At 43.2% G+C, this 22,653-nt stretch overlaps 1 protein-coding gene across 3 annotated transcripts in view; it reads left to right on the forward strand.

The window, feature by feature from the left end:
- The window catches only part of UTP20 (UTP20 small subunit processome component), a 65,717-nt gene that overhangs the window by 13,842 nt on the left and 29,222 nt on the right, over positions 1-22,653 (forward strand). For all 3 annotated transcript variants that reach the window (XM_087766154.1, XM_087766155.1, XM_087766156.1), the window contains 16 exons: positions 2,121-2,226; positions 3,437-3,587; positions 4,012-4,074; positions 4,404-4,562; positions 5,607-5,683; positions 6,564-6,643; positions 7,331-7,574; positions 8,573-8,776; positions 10,635-10,725; positions 12,326-12,411; positions 12,966-13,091; positions 13,694-13,860; positions 14,334-14,542; positions 18,971-19,114; positions 20,844-20,923; positions 21,827-22,053. In XM_087766154.1, the coding sequence (XP_087622280.1) occupies positions 2,121-2,226; positions 3,437-3,587; positions 4,012-4,074; positions 4,404-4,562; positions 5,607-5,683; positions 6,564-6,643; positions 7,331-7,574; positions 8,573-8,776; positions 10,635-10,725; positions 12,326-12,411; positions 12,966-13,091; positions 13,694-13,860; positions 14,334-14,542; positions 18,971-19,114; positions 20,844-20,923; positions 21,827-22,053 (2,214 nt within the window). The remainder of the gene's footprint in view (positions 1-2,120; positions 2,227-3,436; positions 3,588-4,011; positions 4,075-4,403; positions 4,563-5,606; positions 5,684-6,563; positions 6,644-7,330; positions 7,575-8,572; positions 8,777-10,634; positions 10,726-12,325; positions 12,412-12,965; positions 13,092-13,693; positions 13,861-14,333; positions 14,543-18,970; positions 19,115-20,843; positions 20,924-21,826; positions 22,054-22,653) is intronic.

Below are 22,653 nucleotides of genomic sequence, written 5' to 3' on the forward strand. Positions count from 1 at the left end.
GACTATTGACTCACAAGCTCCAATTAGACTATTCCAAACCTATCGTGCAAAGTTTGGGACATTACCATCTCTGACCTAAGTGACAGCACCAATTCTAAAATGCTGCATCTTTCCTCCAGGCATGGGTGGTCACGGGTTTTCTTCCTTCTCCGGACAGAAAATAAATGTTTTAACTTGGTTTTCATTGGGCAGGGCAGTTGTTACTCGGGGGAGGGATTGCAAGTATTTGACCACGTGCCAAATATAAGCAAGTATTGGAATGCCCCGGGTTCAGTGTTCATCGTTCATTGGTTTGAAAGGGCTTGTCTGGAGTCTGGCCTTTTCCTTTTATAATCTCTTTATTAACATTCCTAAATGCATCCGCCAGTTGGCTCTGTTGCTTTTCTTCTCTTAGTCTTTGGCAAGCGTGGTCCCTTTTGATTTACCCCTTTCTTCTGTTGTGTTTGCAGGGTTTGCATGCTGTCATGATTGTTTTAGTGGCAATGTACTTATTCTAAAAAAGGAATACACAAACTTTCTTTTCTTGGGTGTCATCTTTGATGGCAGTAGTAGCAGCTCTGCACCAGCTCCATGTGTGTGCAAGAGACACATTGCTATTTCTTCCTTTGCCCATAAGAGAAAACAAATGCAACCTCAGTCCTACACTCCTGCCTCCTATTGCCCCATCCTACATTCTTTGCTTGATTTTCCTCACGCTCCTCGCAAACTAGGGTTCCTGGACACTTTCTTCATCTTCTGGCATTCTTTCCAGCTCCATGACCTCTACAATTCCTTCACCTTCTACTAGGGCTCAAGTCTCCTCTCAGTGCTTGTGCAAGGCACACCCCAGCCCTGTGCTCCCTATTTGACCTGCCTGGCCTCTGTAGCCTGAAGCAAAGTGCGAGTCCCAGAACTGGGTGTTTTTCTACAGTTGCTCTGGAGTGCAGGGAAGCAGGCTTGCGAACTGAGAAAGAGCAACAGCAAGTTAACCCTGGCAGCTCTTCAGGGGTAACTGCCTGTATGGAAGTGCTTGCCCTGTTGACCATATAGGCATGTCCGCAGGGAGGTAGGAGTCACTTTGTCCAGCACAGATGTACTACTACCAAATGGTATGCAGATTACAGTTTGGGAACCTGTGCCCTTATGCTATAGATGCAGAAAGCTTCATTCTGCCATTACTTGCTGTTTCTTCTCCTCTCTTTGAGGAGCTCCTTACGGAGGTTAATGGTGAGCAGGATTCAGCACACACTGGGGGAATTAAGAAACTTGGAATAGAGGGGCATTTTCAAAGGAATAAATGGGAAATGAATGCTCACTTCCCTTTCTTTTCCATGGCAGCTGGCAGCATGTAAGAAAATTACATCTTTTAAGAACTTTCTTCAGTTTGCCTGGTTTAGGAACAGTGTTTCTTCCACTTAGGAAGAGACGAAGGAGAGAGAAATTTTTTTTTTTTTTAAACAACCTACTTGCTAACTTAGGAGTGGCAGGGGAAAGGAATTCCCCTTCCCCGTTCTTGGCCCGGAAGGGCTTTGGCTCTCCTGTGCTTCTGGGAAACCCTCCATCCCTAAAGGAGGCTGAGAGGTTTAGGAAGGAGACACGATTGTTGTAACAAAATTCAGCAAACCCACCATCCATTCATTAACAAATGTTCAGTCTTTTAAGTACATGGGACAGCTTTGAAGATCTTATACAGTAGTGCATTGCTGAAGTGCCAAAGTTTATAGGCACCTGTGTGGTAGCATCAGTATATATTTTTGCTTCTATTTTGCTGCAGTCATATCAATTTGAGCAGCATTTCTTCATTTCTGAGTGCTATTTGTAGCATAGAGCTGTCTGAGACTCCTGCACCAGTGCTTAGCTCCAGATCTCTGCTCTCTGTGTACATGGCTGTGATGGAAACAGATGCAAACTGGGAGCTGCTCAAAGCTTTCAATGCTGGCTTGCTGGAGTAGGCACTTACTTTGATAGCCAGAGGAGTATTTCCTTCATGGATTGTGATAATGGTTAGAAAATACACATGCCAGTTCTGGGATCCATATGTTACCCTATTTCTGTGACTCCAGCCCTTTCAGGATGGGCAAACACAAGTCATTGAGAGCTGAGTAAATATACAGGCTGTTCTTGTTCTCTCTCTGCTCCAGGAAGCCTGTTTGTGGCCTGCCAAGCTGTAAGTACTCTTCTTAGTTTGGCGGAGTCTTCTGAAATACTCCATTTGTTACCTGTGGAGCGCGTCAAGAGCTTGGTGACGTAAGTAAACTCTGCCTGTTCTGTGATCCTTTGTGGTTCTTCTTGCTACAGCAAAGAGTTGACTTTGCCTTTATGTAGGGGCTTCTTAAATGCCTCTTTGTGTGTTGTCTGTTCTGTTACACCAGCGTGTTGCTTCAGTATTGTGGTTATGTAAAGTAGCACTGTTGTAGGCACTGTTTGTTTGGAGAACCAGGTAGGTGTAGTACCTGTTCAGTGACATTTTCTCTGCAAACTGAAGCTTTCTTAGACAGCTGCAGGGTAGTGTGTCAAATACGTTGGTTCTAGTTTTTGCCTAGGAGCACTACGCTTAGTAACTGTGTTACATTGTAATGATAGAAGAGACAGGAATAGCACATTCTGAGTTGTGTCAAAAGCCTGAACTTCTGCGGTCTGTTGGCAGTGTTGGGATTCCACCATGTCTTTACATACCCATGTGTGTGCTTGCTCCACCATTTTATTTATTGTAACTCTCTTATAATGCGCACACGTAACTGAGTGGCTGGAGGGATTGAGGGAAACTGTTGATGTCTCTCCAGCAAATCCTGCTGAATTTGTCATCTCCTATCACTGTTGGGCTGGAGCATCTCCAAGTCTTTGGTGGCTTGAGCTTCAAAACATCCTATTCAGTTCGGAAATCATGGTGTCCATGTCTGAGGCATGATGGAGATTGAAGAGCTTGCCCAGATCAAGCAGGAAGTCTTGGCAGCAAGCTTCAGTCTAGTGCTTTTCTGCCAGCTTTGGGCGGGGGGTGTGAAACTCACTTGGTGCAAGGGATGTTAGGCAGTAGAAGGATGTTTCCCTGTGGGCAGGCAGGAGTCCTGGTGTCTCACCTAAGCCCAGATTTCTTTCCTGTTGAAGTTGATCACTGACTGGACACGTGGGCAATAGCAACAGCCCTTGTCTGACCTATGCAGATTTGTTTTCTGCAGCTGTGTGTGTGCGGGTCCAGTGTGCTAGCCCCAGCTTGACAGGCCTGATTAGTACAAAGGAGGAGTCTCATGCCTCTTGGACTGTCATAGGTAGCTGGGCTTTGAGGCTGCAAGCCAGCGTGCTGGTGAAGTATTACTTCACAGGCCTGCTGGTGCAAGCCGAGTCTGAAGTTATGTGGAATTTTCTCTTAATACCGTTATTGTCACTACTGCCTTGTTTTCAAATATCTACATTGTTGCAGTGCTCTCTGTATGCTAATAAAAACACTCCGTTGTTTTAGCACTTTCCCTTCAGACCCCTCTGCCTTGCTGTTGGCTGACCTCTATTACACGAGGTTGGCATTGTGTGGCTGCCAGGAACCCCTTTCCCAAGGGAACCTAATGGACTTGTTTGAGAAGTTGCATCCTAATATTTCCACTGGTGTTTCCAAGGTAATCTGCTTTTTTGAGCATGTGCAAGATAATTTGTATTTTAATGATGTAATTTAAGTAAACTGAGTTAAATGACAAAGGCTGAAAGGAGAAACATGAGACTGTGTAATGCTATTACTTCCATAGTATCTGTTTAGGACTGCATCCATTTCTAAGAGGCTGCCATGGGGCATAAGTTAACAGAGGTTAACTTTTAGCCCTGAGAGGCTTTCCTCTTCTCTAGAGATGAACGAGAGCAGGATCCTAAGGTATTCATTCTGAATTGCTTGCTAGACTACGGGAGCTCATGCGTTTCTCAACTCTAGGAGGAACCTAGTGAAATCAGCCTCCTGTGCAAAACATTCACCCTGTGTAGGTGTGTATGTATCTGCATATGTAGCCTGCATTCTGCTGCATGCTTCTGACGTGTTTCCACTTTGGATAGGTCCGGCTATTGACTCTTCGACTTCTAAACCATTTTGAGAATACACCTTCTACACAGATTGAGGTAGGGCTAAAACTTTTCATTTAACATTTCAAAGCCATCTGTGTTTGATGTTGTGTGTGAACTGTTTTCCACTTTGCAGTAACAAAGCATGTGTCTGGCAGAGACTGTCCTCTGCCTTTGTGCTTTCACATTCCAGTCTTATCTTTGTCCCCCTGCCTCCTGATGTTTTCAAATGTGTGAGTTTTGATCCCTAAGTGGTGGAAACCAGAGTAAATCCCTTGACTTTGTTCTGTGATCCAGAATGGCTGGGACTCTGTGTAGTTTTGTTGAAATACCTTTCCATGAGAAAAGGATACTCTTAACAAAATGCATGTCACTTGTTTGTTCAGGGTGATGGCACAGGGGAACTCCAGCCCATATTTGCCATATTGCTCCAAGCAGAACTTGTGCCAGCGACAGTGAATGATTACAGAGAGAAACTTCTCCATTTGAGGAAACTAAGATGTGATGTAGTGCAGTCTGCAATACCAAGTGGATCTTTGCAGGAGGTAAGTAGTTATTATCAAAAAAGAGTTGTCACATTCTTTTATTCCAAGAGAATGTTCTTATTCTATCACGTGGATTGCAGAGTTTTCAAGAAGAGTTCATCAAAAAATTAATAATCTCCCAGATTAGGTTTTAGAAAACTTACTTGTTAGTAGGGATCACAGCTCACATTGTCCTTGGGACTATTGTGTTTTCTTGAATATTTAGTAGAACAACAATGGTATCTAGATAAATGGCCCACAAGATTAATCAGGTTTTGGTATCATGGAAAGAAAGGCAAATGATTCTGGGGAGAAGTGAGTCATGAGCAAATTTAAAATCATGACCTTGCCATACTCTCAGCATGGTTGAACATTGGTAGGATTCCCATTGGCCATTGGAGAGCCTGGCTTCTGGATCTTACTGCAGGGTGAAAATCTTGTATGCCTGTGACTCCACTGCTGCTGAGCTAAAGGGAACTTGCCTTTCTAGATGTTGGAAGGGTCACAATTTTACTACTTAAGTGATCATGGATTTGATGGGAGGGGCTTTTTTATTATTTTTGTGGCTGTTGCTGTACCTGTATAATTTTTTTACCTTGACTTGTAAGCTCCTTTGAGGAAGGGTTGTACGTCAGTCGTACTGCATGTAGGTCAGCAAGGAGCCAGTCCAGAGGACATGCTTCTAGGCCTAGTGCAGTGAAGACTCCTCAGGGCAGACTTTCTCGTTCTGAGGTCCCTAATGCTGCTATGGCACACCTGAAGTTTGAGAGGGAGGCAGGCAATCCAGATCATCTGCTGTGCTGAACTGGTTTTTGCACGTTTGTGGTGTGTAGGTGTGGTGACTAGATCTCAGTGCAGCTTACAGTAAATGGGCTTTAGATTTCCTCATGCAGCTATGAGACAAGGAATTATGATGTGTGTGACTTGCTTCACTACTTGTAGTACTTCTGAGAACTTCTTTGATCAAAGTTTCCTCTTTGAGAGGAAGAAAGGTTAGAGGAGGTTGGTTAGTCTTTAACTATTGTTTTTTACATCTCAACAAGATGGTATTGTATGTCATTCTAGGTGCCTCTTCGGTATTTACTGGGAATGCTTTATATTAACTTCAGCCCTCTCTGGGATCCTGTAATTGAACTCATAACGTGAGTATATGCAGTTGGATGCTGCAATCTGTGGTTGTCTCACAGAACATTCCTTCCATTGTTCTGTGAACAAAAGCTGAGGTAAAAATGCCCAATTTGGAGAGAACTGTACATGAGAACCTTCATGTGAAATCTTCTGAAACAAATTTGATCTCAAATAAATAGCAACCTCTGTAGACTCTTACTTTTTAACTTGATTTCTGATTTTTCTTACTATTAAAGAGAGCTTGCAACAAATATAGTCAAATAGCATCAGAGTTTTGAGTCAAAGGTAGCAGGATTTGGTTAGTGTTTCACAAATGCTTAAAGGAGCAAGAAGTCCCTCTCAGTTTCCCTGTCTCTGACTTTTCTGTCCTTACTGGAAAACCTCTAAATCCTGCTGAAGAGTAGGGAAGACTTACCATGGTGACAGCTGAGCTAGACACCAAAATTGGTGTCTGCTTTCAGCATGACTTTATCTTATTGGTTTTTCCCCTCTGTTGTATGATTAAAATGGATGGGATTTTCCCCTTCAAACTAGTGAATTAATAAAAAAATATTAAACCAGCTCTTCAAAAGATATGTCCATGCTAATTCTTCCTTTGGTTCTAAATGATATTACTGTACAAAAGTCAAAAAAGCTTGAGAACATTTTTACTCAGTTTGAGTTCATTTGAAGTTATGAGATACAACCAGATTATTTTAATAACAGTTGACGTTTGGGATCCGTGAGTAAAGGCAAGGAAGTGCTACAGCTGTATCATGCAGATGTCCTGTCTTCGGACACCCACATTAAAGCAGTGATCAAAGCCTCTGATTGTGTTAGTTGTTAACTTGCTTAGTGACGCATGGCTTTTTTTTTTTTTTCCTTTTAATTTCATGCTGTCTTATTCTGTGTTAGTTCTCATGCAAAGGAAATGGATAATAAACAGTTTTGGAAGGTCTTATATGAACATTTGGAGAGGGCTGCTACCTATGCTGGTAAGTCATGGCTCCTAAACGTTGTTATGACAGTAACCCAGCTAATTGTGAATGACACGACTGATTTTATGTGCCTCAAATTTACGTGTAATGGAGGAATTTGGAACCAGGGCCCTTGACTACCAGCGTCATGTCCAGTGCAGGAATGGAGAGGCTTGGGAGAAAACTGTGTTGTCTTCTGTCCTAAACACCAAGAAGTAGGTAGAAGAGGCCCCTGCATTACAGGAGGGAGCTGCAGGTTGTGGGAAGCCATGCAGCAGTTTCATCCCTGCTTAAGGCTGTCTCTGCCCAGACTGATGAGGAACAATGACAAAACCTGTGTAATGGGGCTGACCATCTTTCTGCTCCATAGATTCAGTGGAATTCCTGCAAACAGTGTCTGTCTTGAGTGTGCTCTTGATGTTTACCTATGGCTGTATGGAATCTATGATTTCACAATAAAGCCATGAGCCCACAGCCATTTGTGGACTTAGGCGTTATTCAAGAGAACTGAGATTGAGACATGTCAGGCCTGTAAGGTATCCTACAATACTTTCTAAGCAATGTGGGTCTTTCAGGTCAGTGTTAAATACAGTTGTCTAAATAGGTACATGTCACCAAAAGTATTACTTTCGTAATGGGAGACTGATACCTTGCTACTGGCAATTAGGAAGTAACCTGAAGAGATTTTCTTCATCTGTTCTATAGAAATGGAGCTGCAAAATGAACTAGATGAACAGGAGGAAAACATTGCTGAAACAGAAAGCAAGAAGATGCCAGAAGGAGACATGGGGACTGTCTTCCTGGAGCAGCTGAGGGCTAGAACAGATTGCAGCGAGCGGCTGGACCACACAAACTTCCGTTTTCTACTGTGGAAAGCACTGGATAAGTTTCCAGACAGAGTGGAGCCTAGGTCAAGGGAACTTTCCCCACTTCTTTTGAGATTTATTAGGTAAGTAAGATCTATGCTTCAATTAGAGAGGACGCATTGCTTTTAATGTGTTGCTGAGCTTTAAGTCTATGGCTATCCCATTCTAGGCTTTATTTCATGAATGCATGGCTGATGAGATACCTGTTTTCAGTTAAGATAACCTTTTGATTGAAATGTGGATTGTTAGAAACATAGCACAAAAAGCAGGCTGAAATGAAACTGGCAGTATGTTTCTGCTGCTTAGTTTCTTGTTTATTGACTTGCCACTGTCACAGCCTTGTTACTCCATTAGGGAGTGATTTCGGTGGAAATAAAGTTCTGTTTTTTAAAACTGAAAATACATTTTAATTTGGAATCACAGAAGACCAAAATATTGTCCCCAAGATGGGGAAAGTACTGGTTTTGTTAGAGGCTGATTCAATTTCCTGCCTCTGGAGGGAGAGCAGTGGTGCACTTGCATGTGTGCACATATCAGATAGTATGATGCACATGGGGTAGATGTGACCTCATGGTAGGGGAAGGTTTCTGATATTTCTTTTCTATGATTAGAAAACCTATGTTTTGCTTGCCTTTCTGGAAGAATTTGAACCACACCGTAGTAGGTTAGTTTCCTCACTTACTCTCACACTGTCATACTTACTGTTCATCTGCCCACTTGAGCAAACACAATCTCCCATGCCCTCTGCATAACATCTTTACAGACCTCTAGTAATTCAGTGATTCACGCCTCTTTTCTCCTCCCCACCAGGTACCTCCAGTCCCCTTTACTGTAATTGGTCACTGCCTTCTTTGCCTGCAAGTTGCAGAGATATAAGCATATACTTGCTGAAGTACACTTCTTTGGGCATTTTTAGCCATGTAGTGTCCCAAGACACAGTGCCATTAATAATGAGAATGATGGATTGTGGAGTTTTTAGTTGTTCTTGCCCTGAAACCCCGAAAAATACTATGCTGCTTAATTCATTCCTTCCTCTTTTTTTTTTTTTTAAAAAAAAAAAAAATACAAAAACAAAACACAGAAATGAGTACTACCCAGCAGATTCATTAGTGGCTCCATCTCAGGATCTTAGAAAGAAAACTAGTGGTACAGTAGCAGCAAAAGAAATACCCAGTGAAGAGGTGAATGATGTTGCTATGGAGGAGGAGGAGGAAGAAGAAAAGGAAGAAGGGGAACCGATTACTGTAGGACTACCAAAAAAGAAAACAAGAAGAGCTGCTGCTAAGTAAGTATTTTTAGTTTTCCTTTGCTAATGCTTTCATGGAAAGGCAGATTCAGCAGCTCATATTAAGAGAAAAGCTGTGTTTTTATATATATATTCCTTTTTCTTCTTTTGCTCGCACTTCATAATTTTTCAATGGATTATAAGCGCTTTAGAATCAGAAGCTCTGCCTGCACAGTACTAAATATCCAAAGACCCTGTCCAGGCTTTATCATTATCTCATTACCTGCTGACAGTCTGTGGTTTGTGTTACTTTAAAGCAAAAATTATATGGTATTCTGAAGCCATTCTGAAGTTTTTAGAGGCCATTATACCTGCATTCCCCTGGCTTCTCTGTGTTTATCTGTTGGTCTTTTAAAACCATGGGCATTGCCAAACACTTTGAAAAATGAGACTGTCCATTTACCTGTTTTAATATTGGGATTCTGCCATTACCTACCTGTTAAAAATCTTGGTCCTAGTTGTCTTCTTAGGGACGAAGATTTTTATTTGGTGGTGTTTTAGACTGAAGCTACACACTGTTGCAATGTCATTGTTTGCAGTGCCGAATACATGGAGAAAGTGACTCCTTGTATGAATTCTCCACAATTTCTGTAATCAGAGTCTTTTTACCCTGATGATCTCTGTCAAATGTCCATTACAAATACATCACAAAGATTTGTATTTTGCCACTTTTTCTGCAAAGGATGGCCCTTGTAATGACAAAGAACTTCAAAATGTCACCTTACATGTTGGAACATGATGACTATTTGATATGTAACCTGAATTGTTATTTAATCCCAGGTGTCTTATAGGTGTTTCATTTTGTTCCCAGATTCTGGCTTGTATCAGTAAATGAGCAGCAATTAAAACACAGTGACAGTTGAAGGATTTCGTCCCCGTCCCCGCCCCCCCCCCCCCCCCATCTCAAAATGTCCTTGTACTTAAGTGGACACATTAGTTCATGGTAGCAGGAACAGAGGCATAAAAGATTTACTGGAGATGTGTTCATGAGTTCTGGAGTGACCTCCCTTCATCTTCTCCCTGGACAGTTCATGCAGACAGGTCTGTGCCGCGGTAGGAGAGCCGTCATGGGGCTGCAGCCTGTGAGGTCTGGCTGAGGCAGCGGGAGGACCCATGCCTGCCCCAGCCTTGGCATGGGCTTGCTGGAAGGCGTCGTACTCGTTCTTTGGCTGAGCCCAGCCATGGAGGAGGATGGCCCAGCTGAGTGTCTGGAGAGCTTAGTGTAAACTACCAGGGGGAGCAGCTGGATGAGGACAGCCTCTGCCAGCCCCACGATGCATATGCTAGAGGAGATCTCACACCTTCCTTATGCTGGTCACCTCTCTCCTCTCCCACAAAGTGGAGGTGGGGCAGATGTGGGGTGACAGTCACTTCTAGAGGAACTGACTCCCATCTATGCTTGCAGCCCGGCATAAGGTCCAGCACAGTCTATGGCTAAATGCAGCCTTTCATGTTGATAGGAGTGAAATAGGTACCAGTTAAGGGCAGGTAAATAAATAAAGAGGTAAATTCACCTGTTTGGTGTTCCAGGCTGGGCTGGCAGAGAGAAGTAAGCTGCATCCTGACTGTTTGTATTCCTTTCTCATCAAAAGCTGAGCCCATCTAGTGCAACTGAGGAAGTGGCCTTCTCTGTGCAGTGAAGTGACATCTGGAAGGAGCTGCTTAGGAGAGGGAACAGGATACCTCTTGCTGTGTCTCTGAAATGGAGGCCTGTAGACTTGGGATCCTCTTGTGTTGTTTGTTTGGTTTTTTCTTCCTTGTTAATCAATTTTAATAAAAGTTCCCCATTTGTTTGTGATAATGCAGGATCGTCTCTTCTGGTCATTTTAAAAAACAATTGTTTTGTTTTGTTTTTCAGGCAGCTAATAGCCCATTTACAAGTTTTCTCTAAATTCTCGAATCCTCGTGCGTTGTATCTGGAGCAGAAGTTGAATGCATTATATACCCAGGTGATGCTATTTACTGGTTTTTAGAATTTACTGCTAATAAATGAACTCGTTCTTATTTGCATGCAGTGTCTGAGACAGCAGAAACCTGTCGTTTTCTGAACCCAGACATGATAGCTGAAAAAGGAGCTGTCCTTGAGAGGGCTTCCCAGCCAGCTTCACTTGAAATGAGCCTCGTTAGCAAAGACCTGCTTGAGATACCTGGCCTAGTTTGCCAGGAGTGGCTCATGCAAACAGATCTGGCAGCAGACAAGTAGTAGTCTTTGGCAAGGCGGAGGAGTGACTGTAGAGGGAGTCTGTTCCACTTGCACAGCAGGATCTGGAAGAGGATTGTGAATCCAAAGCTTGGGGAAGACCTGAGGAGATTTATCCTTGTCCTACAGTGTTGTGTCTACAAAGAGTATGGTCAATGTGAACTACAGATCATTTTGCATCAAAAAAAAAAGAAAATAGAATTTCTTCTTGAGGAACATTCAATTTGATAAGATTCCTTTTTGAGGGATTTCCCTGAAGGAATTGTCAAAAATATGACTGAAGAGGGATTCTAAGTCTTTATCCTACACTCATTAAAAGGATATTTTATTAGTTTGACTGGGTTTTGTTGGTTCCCGATTTGTAGATTTGTTCAGATCATTGAGGTTTGCTCTAATTGTTCCCAATTTGTGTTCTCTGAGGCTGTGGTCAGTGTATTAAATGGTATAAACCTGTTAGTTCACTGGGTTTCGCCTGGCACCCAGTGTGGCAGTTGGAAGGTCCATTCATTAGTCCCCAGATTTGAGAATCTCTAATGAACATCCACTCTGTTGCAGTCAACCTCAGAATTTTGCTTAGGAGAAGAGTTGGTCCATGTGTTTGCTTGCCTGTATTCTTAGGAAAATATTGAACAGATGCATACAAGTCAAAACAGTGCATGAAGAACAGCCTAACATAAGAAGAGAGATTACTTCATCACTTACTGTTTGCCATTTCTGTGTCTTAGCATATATATTGTCATGGCTGGTGGGTTCGTCTGGCATAGGGATGTCATGGAAAAAATGACCTTGGCTGATTCATGCCTGTGCTGTTTGGTAGGAGGCTGAAGAACTGATAAGGATGCCATCTGGGGAAATTATCTGTATTTCTTAGTGCTTAGGTTATGAGGAGTCATCTTCGAGAGAGGGCAAATCTCAGTGAGACTTTGCATATCAACTGAGTATTTTGTGTTTGTCACAGGAAAGAAATACATGTGTCTTGGGATAGTTTGGGTAGTCCGCTTTTAAATCCAGTCTTCCCAGATGCACAACTGGTAACTGGTTTTGGAAGCTGAAAGCGCAAGCTGACAGTGGTCCAAAAGACAATTATGAAAAAACAGATATTATAGCTATCCTATGTAGATGTGGGGGGGAAGTATATATGAACTACCAGCAGCCATGTCCACTTTTAATGAGTGACAGTTGTGTATTCTCATCTTGGCTTTATACTGGCAACACATACATTCTGTTTCCATTTTGGTAAGCTAGTCCAGAACCTGCTTGAGCTTGGAGCCTTTGCGTTGTTTCACTATTTTCGATAAGCACTTCTGTCTTCTAGATAGGGGCTCATTTTCTTTATTTGTCATTTGCAGTTACTGTCCCATCAAGACCAGAATGTACAGAGAATAGCTCTTGACTGTATAATGACATACAAGCATCCTCATCTACTGCCATACAGGTAAAAGCTTTTATATTATTTTAGCATCAGTGAATGAGCCTGCTGTCCTATCAGAATCCTGCTTGGGGTCAGTTGCGTCAAAGAGAGAGACTTTCCTGTATTTGTTGAAGAGATATGTATAAAATTTAATTTTAAGCCAGCTGTATATTTCCTATCTTAAACAGGAAATAAGGTCTTGAGGTTGGTCAGTGTCTCTTTTTTGTTTACAGGAAAATGGCAACACTTTCATTCTGTCCCAGAATAGTGTGTGCATAATTTTCAAAGAGGTCTTTTGTACTGATGATTTGTAACCACCCAGAGAAAGTGACAGCATAGAACTGTAGTTTGTGGTTGAATAATCTCTTCAGAATGTGTCCAGGAGGTACTTTCCTACATAATCAGCTTGGACTTGCTGGTTTTTTAAATATTTTTTGATAAAAGTGTGGGAACATTGTACTTTAGTATTTTATACACAGCATAGATTAGATAGGTAGGTAATAAGATATAGGTGCATATGTGTGTCTGTTTATTTTTATAACCCCTACCTGCCCTCAAATAATGTTTATTACTCTCAGGGAGAACTTGCAAAGGCTACTGGAGGACAAGAGTTTTAAAGAAGAAATAGTTCATTTCAGTATTTCTGAGGAGACCGCAGTGGTAAAAATGGAGCATCGACCAGATCTCATCCCTGTTCTTATGAGGTGTGTCATGAAGCGCAGGTTTAAAAGTTTCATGTCAAAGTACCAGAAGCAGAGATGCAATGCTGCTGCTTCTCATGTTAAACAGTTGAGATAAACCTATGAGTAATGGTATAGTCTGATGACTTAGTTTGTGATGTTCTGCATGGTTTCCTTATTAACACATTTATGTAATGTGTTATGCAAATGGTGTTTTCTTTAAAAACAGCATTTTGGTAAATACTGTTTCTTCTAAGGCTTAGAGAGAACTGTGAGAACATTTCAATTCACTGAGTATTACCATGTATTTTTATTAAGATACAGTGATGCAAGTACTGGTACAGGTTGCTTCTTCAGCAGTAGCTGCCCTCAAGGTAGCCTGCAGGTATTCTAGTTTTATACCTGAAGTCTCCAGCAAAGCTTCCATTGTAGCAGCAGAAGCTGATCTTTCACTGGGATGTTTCTGGGCGATGTGTAGCAATTCAGTGGAGACCCTGAAGGGGGGACTTCCACTCAGCTTGTTCTCACTAGAGAATATTTTTAAATGGAGTTTCTCCTGCAGAATAAGAGGTTAGGAAACAGATGGCTTGCCGAAAGCTAATGCAATCTCTTTTTGGCTCTTGAAGAATTCTCTATGGCAGAATGAGAAACAAAACAGGGAGCAAAACACAGGGCAAGTCTTCAGCAGGGACTCGCATGTCGATCGTTCTGCGATTTCTTGCCGGCTCACTGCCAGAAGAGATACGAATGTTCTTGGATCTACTCTTTGAAGCTGTGAAGCAATTCAGTAATGGTAGGTACAGGCAGTAGAACCTGGGGGTATGGTGCTTCCTGACCTGTAGAGATGTGGGAGGATAAATATGCTTAGGACTGTTATGTGCTTCAGTTTGTCTCTAATGGTGCCTTGGAAGGATGAAAGGATGAAAGTAAACTTTTGATAAGGACTGAGATTCCCCTGAGCTTTTCCTTACAAAGCTGTGCAAGTAAGCTGTAGCAGGCCAGGAATGAGCAATCACTGGCACTGTAGGCTAGCCGGAGTACGATGGCAATAAACAGAGGTTGTAAAGTGCTCTGGTACTGTAGCAGTGGGAGACATCTAAGTGTCACAGGAGATGGAGACCTGGAGCTGTCCTTATTTAAAAAGCTAAATGTGAGGAACTGTAATTTAGGGCCAGATTATACTATTTTTCATGGAGAATTATTTTCAGTAGTGGGTATCTTTGTGGGGCTTCTCTAGATAAGTTGCTGTCCCTTTGCCTATCACAGGGCCTTGCCAGACTGCAGTGCTTCGAAGTATGTCAGAACTGGATTTAGCTAAAGTCCTGCCTCTTGGGCGTCAGCATAGCCTCTTCAACGGTCTTGAAGTTGTGTTGAAAAACATGGGACATTTGATCCATCAGTACCTGCCTGAAATTCTGCAGATTCTGCTCTGCATGACGGCTGTGGTATCCTGCATCCTCCAGCAAAGAGAGAAGGTACGATATACAAACATACATGTAAATTAAATTCCTTTCCCTCCTCCCCTTAGCTTGCATATGTACACACACCTTCACTGGTTCAGATATGGATAAGTTTAATGGCAGCGTGGAGTGAAGCTTAGCAATTAGATGTCTGTCAAAATAGAGACCAATGATATTTTTCTGAAAGTGGTACAGGTCTCAGGCAGTGCAGGCAGAGGTAATATATTTTGAAAGCTGCTTTGGACTGCATTTTTGTTTGAGTTACTGAAGAGAGAGTTGGAGGTGATATCTGTGCATTGCTACCTATCTGCTCTGTGGACAGATGGGCATAAGGGAAAGGTAAATGATTTGTTTTAAGGACATAACAGTAGTTATGGCTGGAAGTTGAAATTGGCCTTAAAGGTGTAGTTTCTTGGCTGCAAGGATAAAACATTTGAGCAGGGGAAGAAGGGGATTTAAAGTTCCTTGCCTGAGGACTTCAGAGCAAAACTTGTCTTTGAGGTGTTTTGTAGCATTGCTAGACTCTAGGGGAGCTCAGCATTGTGGGTGATAACAGTGTTTATCTACAGTGATTGTCTCCTGCCGTGGGACACAGGGACACATGGCTACCAGCCGTGCTTTCAGCACATTAGAAGCACGTTCAGCTCTGTATCAGGAGTAGTCATGCTAATCCAGTGTCACAATTTGGGTCTCAGCCAGGTATCTGCAGAGCACTGTGAATGTTTTTTTTTCTTGCTGTGCAATGGCTGTAGATGCAGAAAAGGTCAGGTGAGGAAAACATTCCATTAAAGACTGGCTGCACCTAAAGATGGGGCATGTTGGCTTACTGTTGCCGTGTGCCCAGGAGAGCAGCGCAGAGATCCCTGAGCTCTAGCCCAGATAGCTCAGGGGGTCTGTTGCCAGCTGTTTGGAAGCTATGACATTGAGCCATGCTTTTCTGTCTTTCTGAAGCTAGTGCCTTTGCCAGGTTTCAGTCAAATAGGAAAAGGAAAGCCTGAGTTTGGTCCAGCGCAGAGCATGACTGTATATTAGGTGAGCAACAAGCAAACTGTACATTCATCATCATCGCTGTGGTGCTGAAAGAAATTACGTGATGATAGACTGAGCAAGTGGTGTTAGGTAATGAATGTTTTGTCACTATATGTGTGTGTTCTTGCCAAGACCCATCTGTGAGCATTCGAGTTTAGAACTTGTCTTGAAAACAATCCATCAAACATAGCAAGGCTTTGCATTTAGGAGGCATCCAAGGTCCCATAGTTGCCTGCAGGTTGCACAGAACCTTGTGACTGTGTTGAGTGTTTATGGGTAAGAATCAAGAGAAAGGCCAACAGGGCAGATATCATGGTGGGAGTCTGTTATAGACCACCCAACCAGGATGAAGAGGCTGATGAAGTATTCTATAAGCAGCTGGGAGAAGTCTCATAATCGCTAGCCCTTGCTCTCGTGGGGGACTTCAACTTACCAGATATCTGCTGGAAATACAATACAGCAGAGATGAAACAGTTTGGGAGGTTCCTGGAGTGTGTGGAAGATAACTTCCTGATGCAGCTGGTGAGTGAGTCAACTAGGGAAGGCACCCTGCTGGATCTCTTGTTTGTGAACAGAGAAGGACTTGTGGGTGATGTGATGGTTGGAGGCCATCTTGGGCGTAGCAATCATGAAATGATAGAGTTTTCAATTCTTGGAGAAGTAAGGAGGGGGGTCAGCAGAACTGCTACCTTGGACTTTCAGAGGGCAGACTTTGGCCTGTTTAGGAGCCTGGTTGACAGAGTCCCTTGGGAGTCAGTCCTGAAGGGCAAAGGAGTCCAGGAAGGGTGGACTTTCTTCAAGAAGGAAATCTTACAGGCTCAGGAGCATGCTGTCCCCATGGGCCAAAAGACGAGCCGGCAGGGGAGAAGACTGACCTGGCTGAACAGAGAGCTTTGGGTGGAACTCAGGAAAAAAAGGAGAGTTTGGAAGAAGGAGCAGGCAACTCAGGAGGACTACAAGGATGTCATGAGGTTATGCAGAGAGAAGATTAGAAAGGCCAAAGCCCAACTGGAACTTAATCTGGCTATGGAATATGAGGTAGCAGTGTGCCCAGGTGGCCAAGAAGGCCAATAGCATCCTGGCTTGTATCAGAAATAGCGTGGCCAGCAGGACTAGGGAAGTGATCGTCCCCTTGTACTCGGCACTGGTGAGGCCGCACCGTGACTACTGTGTTCAGTTTTGGGCCCCTCACTACAGGAAAGACATTGAGGTGCTGGAGTGTGTCCAAAGAAGAGCAATGAAGCTGGTGAAGGGTCTAGAGCACATTCTATGAGGGAACTGGGATTGTTTGGCCTGGAGAAAAGGAGGCTGATGGGAGACCTTATTGCTCTCTTACAACTACCTGAAAGGAGGTTGTATCGAGGTGGGAGTCAGTCTCTTTTGCCAAGTAGCAAGCGATAGGATGAGAGGAAATGGCCTCAAGTTGCAACAGGGGAGGTTTAGATTGGATATTAGGAAAAATTTCTTCACTGACAGGGTTATCAAGCACCGGAACAGGCTGCCCAGGGAAGTGGTTGAGTCTCCATCCCTGGAGGTATTTAAAAAAAATGTTGATGTGGTGCTTAGGGACATGGTTTAGTGGTGGACTTGGCAGTGCTAGGTTAATGGTTGGACTTGATGATCTCTAAGGGTCTTTTCCAACCTAAACAATTCTATGATTCTATGATTTTGTGTCCATCTTCATTTACGAAGGGGATGAGCAATTTTTAGGACAGCAGCATCCCACAGTCTGACTTAAGCAATGGGTTTCATGTGCTTATGTGTTTTAAACTGGGAAAGGAGTTTTAAAAGCTGCTTCATTCATTGCTGGGATAGTCACATTTTGCTAGGGTTACTACAGTGGTCCTGTCGTCGTTGTGTAACGTGTGGAGTGACAGTCTGTCATTTGTATGAACTTAATTTAGCACTTCATTAGCCCATGAGATGTTAAAAGCTCAAGGAAGAGTGTGAGAAATTTGTTTATCTTGGCTAATGATTAGAAGACATTCTTGGAGTTTGAGAGTAATTTATTGCAGGCTGATACTGCCTGGAGAGTTAAACATCAACTTTGACCGTTTTAAGCCAAGTTATTAATTTACCGTTTCCTACTGTTTGTGTTCAGTATTGAGTTTCTTTGTCCTCTCAAGCACTTGATCTCAGAGGATTGCTCTTACAGCAATTGAATGGTGTGAGACCCAAAATTATTTTGCTTGGGGGTCACCATTAGCCATTGCGGCCTGGTTAATGCTTTCTTTGGCCCTTCAAGCAGCTCACTTGTTGCCTGGAAGCTGATTGCGCACCATTAGTACACATTCAGCAGAGCTGGGGAGGACCTGGGCAACAGCATGTTTAGTTCCTTTTCCACCATCTCCTCTTTGTCCTTTTACCTGTGATTTTGGGTGCAAAGGGAGTATAGCAGTGTATTGCATGGTAGAGGGTAGTATCTTCAGAAGTCCACAGGCACATCAAATAAAAAAAATTGTGATGTCTTTCAGTGAGACTTTGACACCAAAGCTGCTTTGCAAAATTAGAGATAAAAGTGTTTATTCCGTGTGGTGGATCATGATATGTACTGGAGACCCTGAGGAACCCAAGATGTAGCTCCAGTCTCGGACAGCGGCCTTTATTTGCTCTGACATGGCTCTGTTGTTTCTGAGACTGGAGTTCAGTACCTCTGCACTGTGAAGCTACCTCATGTGTTTGCGCTGTGAGCTGCATTGCACAGTATGGAAATAATTTAGGTTACTCAAGTCAAGACTCTTCTCCAGGAGAGGAGTCGGAATGCCGCAGTGCATGAATAACTTCATGATTAGCTGTGTGGCTGATTTCCTTACTGAAATGCTTTCCCCAAGAAAGGCTATGGAATGTAAGTGCTCAATGGGTACAGGAAGCATCTTCCTGTAACCAAATGCTGTACTTCACCCCCACGCTGGAGGAGGTGATTCGCATTCTTGCCTTCTCTATTCCTCCCCCTTCTCCTTGTCTGTTGATTTCTTTTCTTCCCAGTAGATCTCAGTATGCAAAACACAACTTCACCTTCGAGAGCTGATTTGGGTCCTTTCCTGTGTAAAACAATTATTTAAGTGTCAGGGCTGGAAATGTAACTGTGTCGTAGCTTTGTGCATTTTGTCCAAAAAGGGCAGATGCTACTTCAGACCTATCAGCATGGATTTTCATGAGCTGAAGGAGTCCTGTGTAACTGACTAAGTGCAGGAACAGGCACCCCTTAGAAAAAACGTAGGTCAGCTCTGAGAGGTAGATTGCTACTGTGAACAAGTTACAGGAGAAAACAGAAGAACGTTGTGATAGTTCCAGCAAAGGTTGTGTCTGTGGTCAACGAATTGCTGTATTTAATTTCAGAGCAAGTAGTTAGCAGCTGTTCTGCAAAGGTGTTACTGGGTTTTTTTGGTTTTGTTTGTTTTGGTTTTTTTACAGGTCCAACCTAGGTTGATTAATCCACTGAAGAATTTGAGACGTCTTGGACTCAAGCTTGTGGCGGAGTTTTTTTCTGATTATGAGACCTACAGCTTTAGTGCAGAAGAGATTGATGCAGTTTTCCATGCAGTAGTATGGCCTCAGGTAAGTATTTCTTTTTCTTCCAAACAGTTCATGTGTAACACATACCATGCAGAGAACTCCAGCTGCACTGGAGTCCATCGTGTCAGTTATGTCCATCACAAGATTGGATGCGGCCTCAGACAGATTCTGGCATTCTGATGTGTCTGTGCAAGGCCAGTTTCTTGGCTCATGTCTGATTAGTCCTGGAATAATCAAATCACAGGCTAAAGTATAAATTAATTCATCTGAATAAAATGGATGTCATTTCTTTGTTCTTTAACTACAGAAGCAGACTTCTTCCCTGGATGCTTCAGGGAAGCAAAATTATATTAGTCACTTCTTTGTGCACTTTACTACTTTTCTGTGTGACAGTTATTGGGCCTGTGGTAGGGGACTGCAGAAACAAATGCTGCTGCAGGATAAGAAGGACCCAGCAGGGTCTGTCAGTGGGCAGTGTGCTTTTGTATTTGCCTGCTGGGAGTCCTGTGTGAGGACTAAATAGTTAGAATTCCTGTTGTCCTTATAGATGTCAGGAAGACAGCTGGTTTTGGAGCTTGGGTGGTAGTATGATCCAGAAGCTCCCTCTAGAGGGAGTCTCTACCAGTGAACTCCATGAAGATTTGGGTTTGGCAGAAGAATCGTTCAACTTGTGGGCTTTCCTTTTTTGAAGCTATGGAACTGAGGTGTATAAAAACTCGTGGAGAGGCAAACTGTTTTAAGCCTGTTGTACTTGGAACTGGAGTTTGCTGCTCTTCGTACCTCAGGAGTTTGCTGTGGAGGCTCAGTATCGTTAGTCTGCAGAGCAGCAGTCCTGCAGGTTTGGATTAACGGTTTACTCTTCATTGTACGTCATTCAGAAAAGCTCTGTTTTATGCAGAGCAATAACATTACCAGCCTTTGGGGGAAGGGGAAGAAGCTTTCGAAGACCCTGGCTATGACGGTCGGACTTGTCTTCTTTTCTGTTATGCTTAGGTCTTGAGCCCAGACTGAGCTAGTCCAAACCCCACATGCACCATCCTGGCTATTGCCCCTGAATGCACTGGAGCCTCCCCTGCTTGTGTGTTCACCAACAGTGCCCTGCTGACAGTCCAGCTGTGGTCAGGGTGGAAACCTAGCTGTGTGACTTGCGTGCAGCCTGTTGGGTTGCAGAGTGGCAGAGAGGAGGGAGCCAGACCTGTGCACTGGGTCTCTTGCCTGTGTCCAGTCATGCGAAGGAGCAGCAGCTACTGTGTGGGGCTTAGGCCGGGCAGTTCTTAGGTGGAGGTGTTTTGGACACACAACCCTGTTAGGAGATCCCATTCCCAGGGTGCGGTGCAGTGCTTGAGCATCTCCCTGAGCAGAGAGGGTGATTTTATAGCAACGAGGCCATGGAGACATGGAGCAGATGCTGGAATGGCAGGTGCTGCGGCCAGGGCATAGGAAGTGTGGGAGGAGTGAGCCTTGGGTGTCGCGCTTGAGATCTCATAGGTATGTCCGCAGAGGCTGCTAGGTCTCTGTGGCAAATGTGAGGCTCCATGGGGAGCCAGTTTCAAGAGGACGGCAAAAATGGTAGCTGGAATAGTGTATAAATAGGAGTAAGATAATCTAAGAGTGATTCCACAAATATCGAGGGAGCTAGAAAAATGTTGACGAAATTACTTTCGAAAAAAATGTAAACTATAGATTGTAGTGAGGTCTTTGTTAGAGATGAGGTTTTTAAGTGGCTTTACGTACTCATGTTGCATTCGTATCTGATTTTTGTCTCCTTTAGGTCTGCAGATTGGCTTCAGAGAGTCAGTATTCTCCAACTTTTCTGCTTAAACTCATTCACACCTGGAGTAAGAATCCCAGGTGAGTGTTGTTCTCGCAAAGAAGCATAAGTACTTCTCCTGGGTACGCAAAATTCAAGGAAAAAAAGAGCACACTAACAGGTTATGAATAATTGTGTCAAAACCCATATTTTCTTTTTCCATTAGACTGTTATTCTTTTGATAGCAGTCCAGATGCAGTTGTGAAGCTTTCCAATTTATGCAATTACTCTGTTTTTATTGGACTGCTTTTCCCACATATGAACAACCAAGCAGATATGTAGCCCAAACCCAGCTGACGGGTGAGGAGGAGGGCTGACTTCTGAGAACATATCTGTGTCTTGACCAATGACTTCTTAGTCTTGGGAGGTGGGGAGTCAGTTTTACGATACATCATTTCATTCATGTTTTTGATTCCCTATTTCTGTCTATGAATGAATGTGGGCAGGTTCCGCACAGAATCTGTCACTGAAATTCTGACACTAGAAGTTGTAAGAGAGCTTTTTTTGATGCAGACACCGTGAGAAATTCCAACTCAGCTGTCTTGAGTGATTTTTACCTCTTCACAGACTCACTGCTTTTCCTTTGCTTGAAGTATCCAGTATCTGTTTTAAGACATGTCATTTGTAGGCATGAAGAACTTCTATACAAACTTCTGTAAAAATTGGTATTGGATCATTAGGTTAGGAGCAGACTAACAGGAGACTTGGACGAACATCTATGGAGAAAGGGTTAGGTTTAGATGATGCAAGAAAAGGAACTTGATGACCTCTCAACCTCCATTCATTCTGTTTTTCATGACACTGTCGTTCTGTGATTTTTTGCGCTTTTTCCCTGTTTGAAGTGGAAGACAGTCATTGTCTTCTTGTGTGACTTTTTGCACAGAAGTAGTACGAAATTCTAAATTTAAATTTTCAGTCTACCTTTTTTATAATCTTTCTCTCAGGTATTTCCCCTTGCTGGCCAAGCAGCGCCCAGATCACCCAGAGTGTGATATACTGTCAAATGTGTTTGCTGTCCTGTCAGCCAAGAATCTGTCTGAGGCCACATCCAGTCTTGTGATGGACATAGCTGATAGTCTTCTCAACAGCCCAGATTTTGAACCCACGGAGCAGGTTTCCAGTTTGAGCGTGACCGACTGTGTTGTCATGGTCACTGGAGAAGTGACAGAAGGTATGCCTGCGTAAGAGTCGTGTGAGGCCCGTTGGGTGCTTTGGGTAGAGGTGTTAGATTATGTTGAGGTTGTCTTTGCACTGGCTGAGAATACCGGGGAAGGAGGCCTCCCAGTAGAGATGGAAAAGTCAATGTACAAATTTGTCTTGGCATGCTCAAGAACTGTAAAGTCCTGCTTGTCTTGTGACTGGTGAGATCCACATTTGAGTGTCAGGGTCCTGAGCATGGAGAAATTCCTTACGAATAGGGAAGACGTTTGTGTTGTTGACCTATTTTGTCTGTGAAGGTTTGAATGATAGGATAACTTCAAGAACTGCATTGCTGACTTGACTCTGAGCCTAACATCAAGTTTTATATACAAGCCCACTCCCCATATGCACATGGTCATGTATCACTGATGTTTAGTCTCTGCTCCCTGACAAGAAACACCTGCCATTGATTCCTTTTATCTTTGAGTGGTAATAGATGGGAAGGGTGGTGTGCTGTGTTTGATGCCATGGAGACATCTTTCACCTGTAACACTCAAAGGTAGTGGAAAGGAGAGCACTTGTCGCTGTGCCTGTTATGGCAGCTTTGATTTGCACAAGAGGTCAGTGGTAG

The sequence above is a fragment of the Nipponia nippon genome, unplaced genomic scaffold (genome assembly GCF_047370975.1).
Source record: "Nipponia nippon isolate SJK-2023a ecotype South Korea unplaced genomic scaffold, ASM4737097v1 scaffold_3, whole genome shotgun sequence".
NCBI lineage: Eukaryota > Metazoa > Chordata > Aves > Pelecaniformes > Threskiornithidae > Nipponia > Nipponia nippon.